This window comes from Tachypleus tridentatus, chromosome 10 (genome assembly GCF_004210375.1).
Source record: "Tachypleus tridentatus isolate NWPU-2018 chromosome 10, ASM421037v1, whole genome shotgun sequence".
Taxonomy (NCBI): Eukaryota; Metazoa; Arthropoda; class Merostomata; order Xiphosura; family Limulidae; genus Tachypleus; species Tachypleus tridentatus.
In genome coordinates this window covers 6727829-6741448 of record NC_134834.1, presented here as the reverse complement: position 1 = coordinate 6741448, position 13620 = coordinate 6727829, and the positions used below count along the sequence as shown (strand labels likewise).

Sequence of the window (13620 nt, the reverse complement as noted above, 5' to 3'; positions counted from 1 at the left end):
CATTGATACTACCCAATCATTAAGATTTTTTTTTCACAACATGAATACAACGTAACAAAATTTATATTTTGAGCAATGTTTACAGAGGCTTATCTAATTTTGACAAAACGTACAACAACACTAAATTATCATTTTGTTATCTGGTTCATAACACGAACATATACTGAAACATGTTTTATAGAACATTATGTATCACTGTTTTTTTGTAATACGACATTTGTTTTTGTCCTTAAAAAATTTGTTCATTTTGTTTTAGCACAAAGAGCACAATGTGCTGTTGTGTTCTGTTCACCGCAGCGAGTCAAACCTGGAATTTTAATGTTGTATGTCCGTAAAATTATCGCTCACTCACTGGAAACAACTTATAAAACAAATAATATCATGCACATCCTCTGCAGCTGTGAAGAAACATAACGAATCGCGAGGAATTACTTTAAAACTAAAAACGTCACCAATGGAACAAGCAAGATTTTATTTACACCCAAAGCAACACACATACAATAAATAACACTTTATTCTTAAATACTTTCAGTAAGGTTACGGTTATCAAACATCAGTCATTGTAAATGTTAATAGCCTAATATTACATAAGTTTAATTAATAATTACCTATCATTGTCTTTACAATCTGTAACAATAATAATTAATAATTATAAATAAAATACAGTGGACTCCAGAGTATCTTTCGAAAATTTTATTCCACAACGTTTCGGCTTTATGACTTTACCAGCAGTATAAATTTTATGTAACGAACGTTATCGCTCAAATGAATATTGGTGTATTTGTGTTGCGTATTAGTCCTGGGTGACCATATCGACAACTAATCGAGAGACAATTCTATTGTTTATTTGAATTTATTACATAGCATCTATGAAGCCGAAAACATTGTACTATTAGTAGGTACAACTCACATATTTTTCTTTATAAACAAAATTGTTTTTATTTGTTTAGCTCAAAAGTACAAATGAGATATAAGATCTGTACAAGCAGGTATTGAACCTATAATTTTAACGTTATAGACTTAAGAGCTCACTTCCATGGAACTGTTAAACACGAAGTAAATATTTCACTTTTTGTTTTCACATATGAGTTTCAATATATATTATGTATAATTTAATTTTAAAATCATCAAGTTTAATTTAAAATGCTTATGTTAAATACTTTTCATTCCAATATCTTCATTTAATTAAATTATGTAAAAGTCTGACTAAAATATATCAAAGACTTCACTATTTATAAAATATCTGGATGTAATATATGTGTATATATATATATATTATTAACCTCCACCGGCGCAGAGACAAAGGAGGAAGAAATAAATCTGCCTATAAGAGTAGAAAATTTTTATCACGTGCCTTTTGTTATCCAATCAAGTACAAGCTTCCGGCGTGAACCATTTACAGTCGCTCTTCTCCCTGGTTGTATGTGACAAGCATAGAAAAACTTTCCATCAACAGCCGCCATATTAGTTTGTTTCGGGAATATTCAGCGATAGATGTAGAGAAGTCTTTCGTATTTACCAATTGTTTTTTAAATATCAACCATAGCTAGAGTTTAGATATCTAGTTATAAGGAGAGTTTACTGTAAGAAAATGTACTTTATTTTGAACGGATTAAATCGTGTTTAAAGTTTCTAATGTAGCCCCTGGTACGTGAAGTCTAAAGATAAGCGTCTTTCGATGCCACATTGCCAGTCAACATAAGCAGAGCCATACCGTACACAGGATCTACAAGCCGAAACGCTGTGGCTAGTTTGATTTGATGGAGGTGGGGCTGATCGAGATGCGTTAAAGACAATCACGACGTCAAATCGACATAAAATGGCCTGAAATCGGACATGTGCACAGCACAGTCTGCATTTCCATGTATTGTAACGCTCCTTGAATTTTTGACATTTAATTATCAAACAGTGAACGACATTTGACAAAGATTAAAATATTTAATGTGCCAGACAAACTTATTCAACCAGGTTAATGCAAGAACCTGGCATAACTGATATTGATAACAAGCGTATTAACAACGTTAGCTTTATGCACAGGTTATTTAGTTCATAGTTGTTAAGCTACGAAGATACCTTTAAACTGAGCAAAATGGCTGATCTTGTAGACGGAAGGCCACCAAATAAACGGCAAAAATTATCTGAACCAACGCTGTCAACATCGGATGGCACAGGTAAGCAAGGCTTACGACTGAATACTATATGGCATGATTGTTAGTTACAGTATTTTAATTACGGTCTTTGCTCGTCAGTTTTCAATTTGTGGGATATAAGTTTGAATTAAATTACAAACAGTTTGGATTGAGTTATTCTGACGTAGGGTTAATTTGGTGTGATAAGCTGTTTATTCATGTAATTAAAAGATTTATTATCGAAACTGAAAGCTTGATAGCTCCTATACATGTGTAAGTTTATTTAAGGAAGTTTCAACCATTTATGCAACTGTTTAGGTTTGAACAGGTGGATGAACCTAACACTATCAATATTGGATTTAGGTTTCGATTATGAACTAAATGTCTTGTATAATATTTTAACCAACTATATTCATCACCAACATGGCTGCTGTAGTGAGATTATAAATGTTATAATTTTTAGTATGATAAGACATCCTAAAAAATGTATGCTGCCTTTTCTGTTACATAAAAATATAAACACTGGTTGAGTATACATTTGATAGGGGCTTAACACAATTATTTTTAATTTCTCTCTTGCTATGTTTGTAGTTTCCTGTCATAACATTTTGCATAAACTGAAACTTGTAATTCTGTGCTTGCATATTTATTTTTAATTATTTGTTATTACTTATTTTGAATTATTCAAATAGAAATAAATTTTGTCAGGCTTTAGTAACAGGAACCACAATTTTATAGTGAAGTTGGAAAGCCCTAGGATTTTACAAAAATTGAAGAAAACACATTAAAAATAAACATTAGAAAGAAACAGCAGTAGTTTCTCATTTCAAATAACACTTTGTTGGATTATTCAAACTATAGTAAAGAGTTTACAATGTTACACAGCCCATCGATGTATAGAGAAAGGACAATTTTATGTTGTATTATTAAAACAGTAGAAGATATAAGGGGACAACAGAATTGATTATTGTTAAAATTGATTTTGTATTCAGTGTTCACACTACTGATAGAACTTAGATAATCCTGCAATATATATTGAAGTTATTTAACTTTTTACTGTAATAACATTTACTATAGAATACTAAATGTTGTAATAGTTACTAATATAATGGTATGTTCTGTATTAAACAAATTTAATATTTTTCTTTCAGTCTGACACACAGTCTAGATTAATTATGTTTTTTTTGTAGTATTAAGAATTAATGAAACAATTAAAGTTCATTAGAAATATTTTATTAATTTAGATATTCAACATAACACTCATGTGAGGAAAAATGTAACTAAACTACACAAAATGTACTAAACATTTTCGGAGTACTGTCTGTTCCAGGGTGGAAAATTATGATTTATTGTATGTTACTTTCTAGTTTGTAAAGCTTTGAACTTTTGTTTAACAAGCTTCTGTTTTATTTTGTTTTTATTGAGTATGAATGTATTTCATATTCTTTAAAATGTGTCATTTCGTAATTTATCGGTTGTGATGGTCAAACACCAATAAATCATACAAACGTAGCAGAGCTCAATTTGTAAATCACCAATGGCCTCACCCTTCAAAATGGCTTAAATATTACCTTTATCATGTGTCGTGGAATATCTTGAAATTATTTTGGGGTAATATCAATTTGAACCTGCTGGTTATGATTTTATCTGTGAGTAAGAAGACATTGTCTTTATGTTGTTTGAATACAGTAGACTTAAAGCTGTATTCCTTGTTATAAAAAGGATTTCTGTCATCTGGCTGGTTTGTCATTGTGCTCTACTGTTTCATGTACTTAGTTGTTATTGTATTGTTACAGAAGTATTCCTGGAGGTTTCTAGTGTCACAAAAAATCAGTCTGTATCAAACTTTACAAACGTGAATAATTTTTACACAACACTGTTGTATATACATAAAAGCGGCTTGTTAGGTTGAGAAATATTTTACATAGAGAAGCGAACAACGCTTCGACCTTCTTCGTCATCATCAGGTTCACGTTGTTCGCTCCTCTACGTAAAATATTTTCTCAACCCAAATGAGCTGTTTTACATATATATTTCTCAAGCTGGTTTTCTCGACATCACTGACTGTTGTATTCTTGATTGAAGAGCATTTTGTTCATGAAATAAATAATCCATTTTATTAAAATATCAAACATATGAAAAGTTTTAGTAAAATATTCTTAAAATACTTAGTTGTTTGTTAAATAATATGGGTTGGGAACAGGGTAATTGTTCAGACACAGACTTCTATCACAATGGTTGTTAAGTAGCAGTGCTTACGGATAAATATTCTTTTTTATGAGAGATGGGTAGGTTCCAAAAAAAGATTTTGTGGTCCCTCTGGCTTAGACCAGAAATTAAGTACCCTCAACTTTTCTCCATATATTATTACAGATAATTTACAAAACAAACATTGTTTGTTTATTATTATTATTATTTTGTATGTGTAATTCTGATTTTTTTTATTTTTGTCATGATATATACTTTCTAGACTTTGGACTGATCTCTGAAAGTGTAATTTATGTAATTATAAAATATATATACTTTGAATATTTTCTTATTCCCTGGCTTATTCTGACCTGTTATGGATTCTTTGTTTATCTCAAACATACCAGAATATTTGTGTAATCTAGGAGACTGGCTTTCTAGTTTTCTATTTGTACCACGTAATGGGAAGGTGAACTGAATAAAATAATACATAATAAGATGTGGTGTTAAAATTAAGTGTGAAGAAAACGTTACCTTAGTCCTTATGTGATGTGAAATTTACGAGTTATACTTCACCAACTTAACACAGTAACAGTTGTTGTAAAGCACTTTGTTGATGTTAATTGACTTAACCACCACTGTATCACATCCTAGTCAGTCTGCTGTTTGGCAGAAAAGCAGTGGACACAGCAGGTATAGTAAGGTTGGCATGATGCATCAGGTATAGTAAGGTTGACATGATGCATCAGGTATAGTAAGGTTGACATGATGCATCAGGTATAGTAAGGTTGACAAGATGCATCAGGTATAGTAAGGTTGACAAGATGCATCAGGTATAGTAAGGTTGACATGATGCATCAGGTATAGTAAGGTTGGCATGACGCATCAGGTATAGTAAGGTTGACATGACGCATCAGGTATAGTAAGGTTGACATGACGCATCAGGTATAGTAAGGTTGACAAGACGCATCAGGTACTTGACATGACGCATCAGGTATAGTAAGGCCGACAAGACATCATCGGTATAGTGAGGCCGACAAGACGACATCAGGTATAGTGAGGTTGACAAGATGCACATCAGGTATAGTAAGGTTGACAAGACGCATCAGGTATAGTAAGGTTGACATGACGACCAGGTATAGTAAGGCCGACACGACCAGATCAGGTATAGTGAGGCTGCGACAAGACCATCAGGCTATAGTGAGGCCGACATGACGCATCAGGTATAGAAGGCCGACACTGACGCATCAGGCATAAAGTGAGGCTGACATGAGGCATCAGGCATAGTAAGGCCGACATGACGACATCATACAGTGAGGCTGACATGACGATCAGGTATAGTAAGGCTGACATGACGATCAGGCATAAAGTGAGGCTGACAAGACCGATCAGGTATAGTGTGAGGCCGACAAGACGATCAGGCATAAAGTGAGGCCGACATGACGACTGCGCATAGCAAAGGCCTGACATGACGCGATCAGGTATAAAGTAAGGCTGACAAGATGCAATCAGTATGCAAGGTTGACAAGACATAATCAGGCATAGTAAGGCTGACATGACGCACCAGGCAGTATAGTGAGGCACGACAAAGCATCATCAGGCATAAGTGAGGCTGACAAGACGCATCAGGTATGGTAGTAGGTTGACAAGACGCATCAGGTATAGTAAGGCCGACATGACGCATCAGGTATAGTAAGGTTGGCATGACCATCAGGTATAGTGCAAGGCCGACATGACGCGATCAGGTATAGTAAGGTTGACATACATCAGGTAGTAAGGTTGACAAGACGCATCAGGCATAGTAAGGTTGACAAGACACATCAGGTATAGTAAGGTTGACATGACAGCCATCAGGTATAGTGAGGCCGACATGACACACCAGGTATAAAGTGAGGCTGACAAGACGATCAGGTATAGTGAGGTTGACAAGACCACCAGGTATAAAGTGAGGCTGACATGACGATCAGGCATAGTGAGGGTTGACATGACGCATCAGGTATAGTAAGGCCGACATGACGCATCAGGCATAAAGTAAGGTTGGCATGACGCATCAGGTAAAGTAAGGCCGACAAGACGCACCAGGTATAGTAAGGTTGACGCATCAACATCAGGCATAGTAAGGCCGACATGACGCATCAGGTATAGTAAGGCTGACAAAGACACATCAGGTATAGTGAGGCTGACAAGATGCATCAGGTATAGTGAGGCTGACAAGACGCATCAGGTATAGTAAGGCTGACAAGATGCATCAGGTATAGTAAGGTTGACAAGACGCATCAGGTATAGTGAGGTTGACAAGACGCATCAGGTATAGTGAGGTTGACATGACGCATCAGGTATAGTGAGGTTGACATGACGCATCAGGTATAGTGAGGTTGGCATGACGCATCAGGTATAAAGTGAGGCTGGCATGACGCATCAGGTATAGTGAGGTTGGCATGACGCATCAGGTATAGTGAGGTTGGCATGACGCATCAGGTATAGTGAGGTTGGCATGACGCATCAGGTATAGTGAGATTGACAAGACGCATCAGGTATAAAGTGAGGTTGGCATGACATTATACATTCTTTGCTTTTATTTAGAATTTCTTCAGAGATCTTATCTAATCCATTATAAGTTTCGCAGCCTGAAATATGTTTACTTGTATGCCATGCAACGTAATGACAATCATTGGCACAAGGTGAAAGACCAATATTATGAACAGGACCTTCACTTACTGAGCTATTGCTGAGACTTTTCTATCAAATAACTCTAAATCCCAATGAGTTAAATGTTCAGAAATTACTTTTGAGAGTTTATCATTTACATATTGGTCTCGTAAGATACTGTTTGATATATCGCTTTAGGACAAGTGAGCATTTAGGAGCTTTTAAAAGGAATATATTTTTTGTAAGGTGGTACTTACCCCAAAAATGTAAACAGTTGCCAAACATATTTGAAAGTTGTACTGATGACTGTTTTATTATAACCATGAGTTCTTTCTGGTACTGATGACTGTTTTATTATAACCATGAGTTCTTTCTAGTACTGATGACTGTTTTATTATAACCATGAGTTCTTTCTAGTATATCTTACCTTGTATTGAATCACAGTGTTTGATTTTTCTGTACATTATTTTAAAGGTTATAGTTGCATATTGAGAGTATCTGTAAACAGTTTTCTTAACCTGCATTTTATGAAGCAGAAAATAAAACATATCACTTGTTCATATTCTCTGGAAAAACCCAACTATCTTGCACTGAAATATACATATGGCCATATTACTTGTTCATATTCTCTGGAAGAACCCAACTATCTTGCACTGAAATATAATGCACGCCATATTACTGGTTCATATTCATTAGAAGAACCCAACTGTTGCACTGGAAGACCTGTCAGGTATTGAGGTGGACATACAAGCATCACTGGTTTGTGTTCATTAGAAGATCAGGCTATTGCGTTTATAGCTTCACAGTCGCAAATTAAAAAAATTATAACTTTAACACACTTGTGTTGCACTATATGTTATCACATTGTCACAACTTTCTAGTTTAAGAAATTCACATTTGTAGTGCAACAAGTACATGGAAGATGTAATTTTATCTTCAGTTTCAAATTTGGGCTGGATAAGATGGTGCTTTGATGCTGTTGTAACAGACTTCTTTCTTCTGCAAATTCTTTTTTTATGATTATTTAGCAAAATAAGTGTTGTCTGAGATGTATTTATGAAATTATTTCTTTAATATTTGTAGGCTACTTTCACTTGTATGCCTTGATCACAATTGCACTAAAATATCTCTTGAAACTTCCTACTATAATGAACACAACAATTTTGAACACTGTTACAGTAACACTTGACTTGGCTAGAAACTGTAACTAACAAACACTCCCTGACATTGACTGGTTCAGTTAACTCCAACGTTAACTTTTAATATTCAAACATATGTAAAGTGTTGGGTTTCTGTCTCCAACTTTGCTGAACTTTCATGACGAGTTCATTACATCAAGGTGATGATCCAAAGATTACAAATAATTTTTGTTCTGATAATAAACAGATCTAGATATGTAAGCCCGATTAAAAACTCTGTTCAAAGGTTCACTCGTTTTGTTCAAGGTTTAACTTCTCTATAGTATGAAAATGTTGGTTTACAGTCAGAGTAGTAAGGCTATCATTAAAAATTTTAAGTGTTTAGTTTATAAGTAAAATTACTTAGAATTGAAGGAAACCAATGAGATTTACAATTTACCAAATTCAACATTCTAGTAATTTTAGGTTTACATCCTTCTAGGAAGTAATGCTGAATTTTACTTAAAATTAAACCTGGCAAAATTGTAAGAGTCATCTGTCCCCATAACGAATGTTTTTATTTTAATATTTTATGAGAATATATCAAAATGGATCTTAGTTTTTAAGGCAAAAATCCAAAAATATTCAGTTGTAGTAAGTCATGTTCAAACTTTTACATTGAAGTTATGGTAATAACCAGTCATGTTGAAACTTTTACATAGAAGTTATGGTAATAACCAGTCATGTTGAAACTTTTACATAGAAGTTATGGTAATAACCAGTCATGTTCAAACTTTTACATAGAAGTTATGGTAATAACCAGTCATGTTCAAACTTTTACATAGAAGTTATGGTAATAACCAGTCATGTTCAAACTTTTACATAGAAGTTATGGTGATAACCAGTCATGTTCAAACTTTTACATAGAAGTTATGGTGATAACCAGTCATGTTGAAACTTTTACATAGAAGTTATGGTGATAACCAGTCATGTTGAAACTTTTACATAGAAGTTATGGTGATAACCAGTCATGTTCAAACTTTTACATAGAAGTTATGGTAATAACCACTGTCACATTTTAACTTATAAACAGATGTCATCGTAATGGTCACTGTCATGTTGAGACTTCTACACAGACATTATGGTAACAACAGTTGCCACATTCAAGTTTCTACAGACGTTGTGGTAACAGCCGCCTATCATGTATAAACTTTTGCACAGATCTTATGGTAATAGCTGCTGTCATGTTCAGTTTCCTACACGGATGTTATGGTTATAACCACTGTCACGTTTCAACTTCTACACAGACTTAATGGTTATAACCACTGTCATATTCAAATATGTACAGGGACTTAATGGTAATAACTACTGTCGCATTAAGACTTCTACACAGATGTTATGGTAATAACTACTGTCATATTCAGGCTTCTGCAGAGTTAATATCATTGGTCAGTGGATGGTTTTACCAATAAAACTATGGTTGACATACATTAGAATAAACGTATTTCGTAGTCAAGGTTATAGAACTGTTATGAATACACAGTTACTAATTTACAAAATAAATTTAAAGCAGCGTAGTTCACAGTTGATATCTGTTAAGGTGGCAGCCAGTCGTTAAGAATATTACCAATATATATCAAAATGAATGAGGTGTAATGTTACATTTGAGAAACTCGATGTATCTGACTTTTTTATGTTACTTTTTCAGAACTTCATCTGTTAAAGATTTCCACTTTCTGTGTTTAAACTTGCTGCCCAAGGCTGGTAGGGTATTAAACTCGGTAAACTAAGAAATCTCGGATGGTCATTTGGAGCATTTAAAGTGCAGTGTGTTGTATTTTCTATCATTCTGTTTTATAATTTCCTTTCATTATTAAACCTTAACAACTGAACACAGAAGCTTTGTTTCAGTTAGTTCATCCTAATAAAATCAAAATCTTTGTAGAAAATCTCATTGAATAAGAATTGGTATTCAAATATGATTTTTGTTACCTGTCTACTTCTATTTTATACACTGATATGTCAACACAAAACCACACTGAACTTTATTCAAGGGGTAAGCCCTCGAGAAACGTTGACAGTGAAATACATGAAATGCAGCGTACATGTGGTACATAAGTTTGAATCAATTGTAAGAGAAGTAGTAAACAAATTTCTTTTGGTTAATTGACAGTCAAAGAAAGCTAATATATATGCAGGACAATACGTGGTCATAACTCTTACGGTCAGAATGTTTCTGACATGTACACTGGACTGGTTTGAAACATTCCACTCTCTTAGACTACCAGAAAACAGAATGTTGATGACAAAGCTTTTCCATTTATTTATTCTCTCAGTTATTAAATTTATTATGTTAAAAATTTATAATTTCTTATCTGATTAAAATTTTATAAATCACAAAGTTTTTATTTTAATTCAGTGGAAAATATACTGAAACTGTGAAGTACCTTCAAGGGTCAGTGGACCTTCTGGTCATTTAGGGACTTTGATTAAGGCTAAGAATTACCTACTATATTTGTCAAATATAATATATAACCAATTTTGAAAGGTTAAACTGAAGAAAATAAATTTTGTTACACAGTTCTACATATTCTATTGAGTAGTTTCTAAATACAGTAAACAACAATCATTGTATTAAACATTTTTTGGAAATTTGTGTGTGTGTCAATCTTACAAAATTTACTGAAACTTTTATACATGGTAATACAATAAACCGGCCATTCTCCTTTACGTGACTATTTGTCCAGAACTGTTGCATTACATTCTTCCGAAGTTCTTCCTTGAACCTTTCTTTCTTCCTCTTCTGATTCTCACATGGTGCCATCATCCATCCCATTGGATAATCGACATTTTCAGTACCTTCAAATAATACTTTAATTATTTTTGGTAGTATCTTCTATTAAAATAACTAACAAAATTGAAAGTGTGTAGATACAGAGATGTCAACTATTTCAAATGGCTGAGTAATGATTGTAGACAGAGCCCTTTATCATTTGCGGCTACTAGGCCTGACCAATGTCTCTAAGCTGTTTATTATTATTATAATTATTATTATTTATTACTGCTATATATTGCTCATTTATTAGCCATATTTTTTCGCTATATCAGAGTCTGGGAATATTTTTTCTGAATAAATGATTTGCATGATCAGCTACAGCTAGGGGTAAATTATGAGCAATGACGAATTGCGTGAACATCACTTCTGCATTTATGGTTTCATATTCTGAATTCTTATTTATAAATGTTGTTATCTGCCTCGTTTTTGTCTTCGCCTCAGCCTTTTGTTGGTGAGATGCCGATTTTGTATGTCTGGAACAATCGTTTATCCGCCATGCGCCACAGAAAAATCGATGTGACAAACTGTACAAAATGCACGACTGTCACTGACTTTTGATGCAATGACGGATATTTTGCACTATACTCTTCCTAACTTTTGATTCACAGTTTTAGTCCTTTTAGATTTGCCAGAAACAAGACAATCTGGTGAACGAGGCCTCTTTTTTTTCTTCTTGTGAACGATCGATCGCATTGGTGTTTCTATGCCGCTTAGAAAACGAGAAATACCAATGATTGTAACCGTTTTCTAACTAAATAGATTTAAGCATGTCAAAAGAAACCAACAGTGGCTCACCCTTGTGCTGAAGGCTGTGTCAGGTCATCTCTCTTCAGAAACTAAACAGTAGTTCTTCACTAAATGTGGTAGTTTTCTATTTCTTTGAGTACACTGTTGTGTGCTATCAAATGTTTCAACTGCAGATTTACAAAGCAGTCAGGACTGAATCATAAACTTCCATTTGATTGTACAGATTCTCTTGAGGTACTGGTTTGTTACTCATTTTTGAGTCTGTTATTTAGGCATGAAATCAGTAATCATGTCAGATTTATGCCCTAGTGAATGGTTCCCAGCCTCTCCTGTTGAGAGGTTCTGATCACAGATTTTACAAGTACTTTCCACAGTATGAACTTTTTAAATAACTTAGTAAAGTAATATATTTAAGTAGCTATATTTTAAAATCATTTTTTTTCATTCACCAATTTTGTGGACTGGTACTGGTTCAGGGATTTGGGGCTGAGAAGTACCAGCCCAGTGAGGTTACTGTATTTGAGAACTAGTTGTGATAAAGAATATATTTTTACCAACTAGTAATGGTTTGTTTAAAATACTGAGTGGAAAGTTTTGATACAAAACTTGATGAATTTATTTTACCGTTTTTCAACTTATAAGTGAACATGAAGTGATTTTAAAATGTTTAGAAATAAGTTTTGCAAATCTTGAAACATTCAATATTTCAGTATTAATTACTGTGAAAATTATAATTTAAATTTTCTACATATTTACTTATAATTCTAATATAGATATTTAAATATTTTACTGCTTGTGGTCACACACAGTTTTTTTTGTGATGTTTTTCTACAGATATAACTCATCGACATCTGTTGTCATTGATAGTATAGATTTTGTTGTGTGCTTAGTTTATAAATTGAAAGAAAATGTGAACCACAGTCACTTCTGGATATTGTATTAAATGTGTTAAATTAATATTCATTCAGTGGGTCTGTGTTTTTTTGAGTATATAACAAACACTCAGTTGGTAACTGTTTCTTTCGAGTGTTTGTTTATCAAACATTCATTTGGTTACTGTTTCTTGGGGTGTTTATTAAACATTTTGTAAGTGAACAAAAGCTGTGCTGAAACTGTATAAGGAAGTTGCTACTTTTAACATTTCAGCAAAAGATTCAAGTGTGTTTTGGAACAAGGTTCCTAGATACATGTCAGAAAAATTGGGAGATTGACAATCATGAACACTACATATCAGGGATGTTTAGTGTTTTCATATTTTAACAGTAAACAGTAACTGTTTCAAAACTTTACTGGTTGTTTAGGTATGCAAGATTTTCTTATTATTTAAAAAAAACATTTTATCACATTTGCCATGTATATTTCCCAGTTTTTATATTTTCAATTTACTTGAATGTTAGTGAAGTAAATCTGTAATTATGTTATTTATTGTTAAGCCTATTTCTTGTTAAGTTTATACCATCTGTCATATTTACAGTGCTCTAAGTTATGAAATAATATATTGTAACCCTTTCAAATATTAGTGTAATTAAAATTAAAAAAACATAACTGAAAAACTCTGCTCTTACATCTACTAGGGATTTTCTCTCTTTATTTAACTTTTACACATTTTATTAGATGTTGTTTTTAATAAATTACTTTAAGTTAAAAGTTATTACTTGATGGGTTAAGGAAATGTATCTTTTATTCTTTGTTTATTATGTCATGAATTATTTACAGCTAGGTGTTTTTACATATATTAATTGTCAGGTGTTTACTGTATAATCCAGAATTTTAGCGAATGTATTTAATTAAATTACATCACACAAAAATTCTTTTCTCCATGTGAATCTTTGAAATGTAACAAATTTGTTTCATCGCAGAGTATTTTTGTATTAATTTGTGAGTTTACTACATACAAACTGAATTGCTTTGTTAGTGTAGTTTGATTATTTGTTTTATGAACAAATGTTTTGGT

The 13620-nt window shown here is 33.1% G+C and overlaps 1 protein-coding gene across 3 annotated transcripts in view; it reads left to right on the top strand.

Moving 5' to 3' along the window:
• The first annotated feature begins 1409 nt into the window (after positions 1 to 1409).
• LOC143228693 (histone lysine acetyltransferase CREBBP-like) overlaps positions 1410 to 13620 on the top strand; it is a 44563-nt gene continuing 32352 nt past the window's right edge. For all 3 annotated transcript variants that reach the window (XM_076459962.1, XM_076459960.1, XM_076459959.1), the window contains exon 1: positions 1410 to 2171. In XM_076459962.1, the coding sequence (XP_076316077.1) occupies positions 2090 to 2171 (82 nt within the window). In that variant the 5' untranslated portion in view covers positions 1410 to 2089. The remainder of the gene's footprint in view (positions 2172 to 13620) is intronic.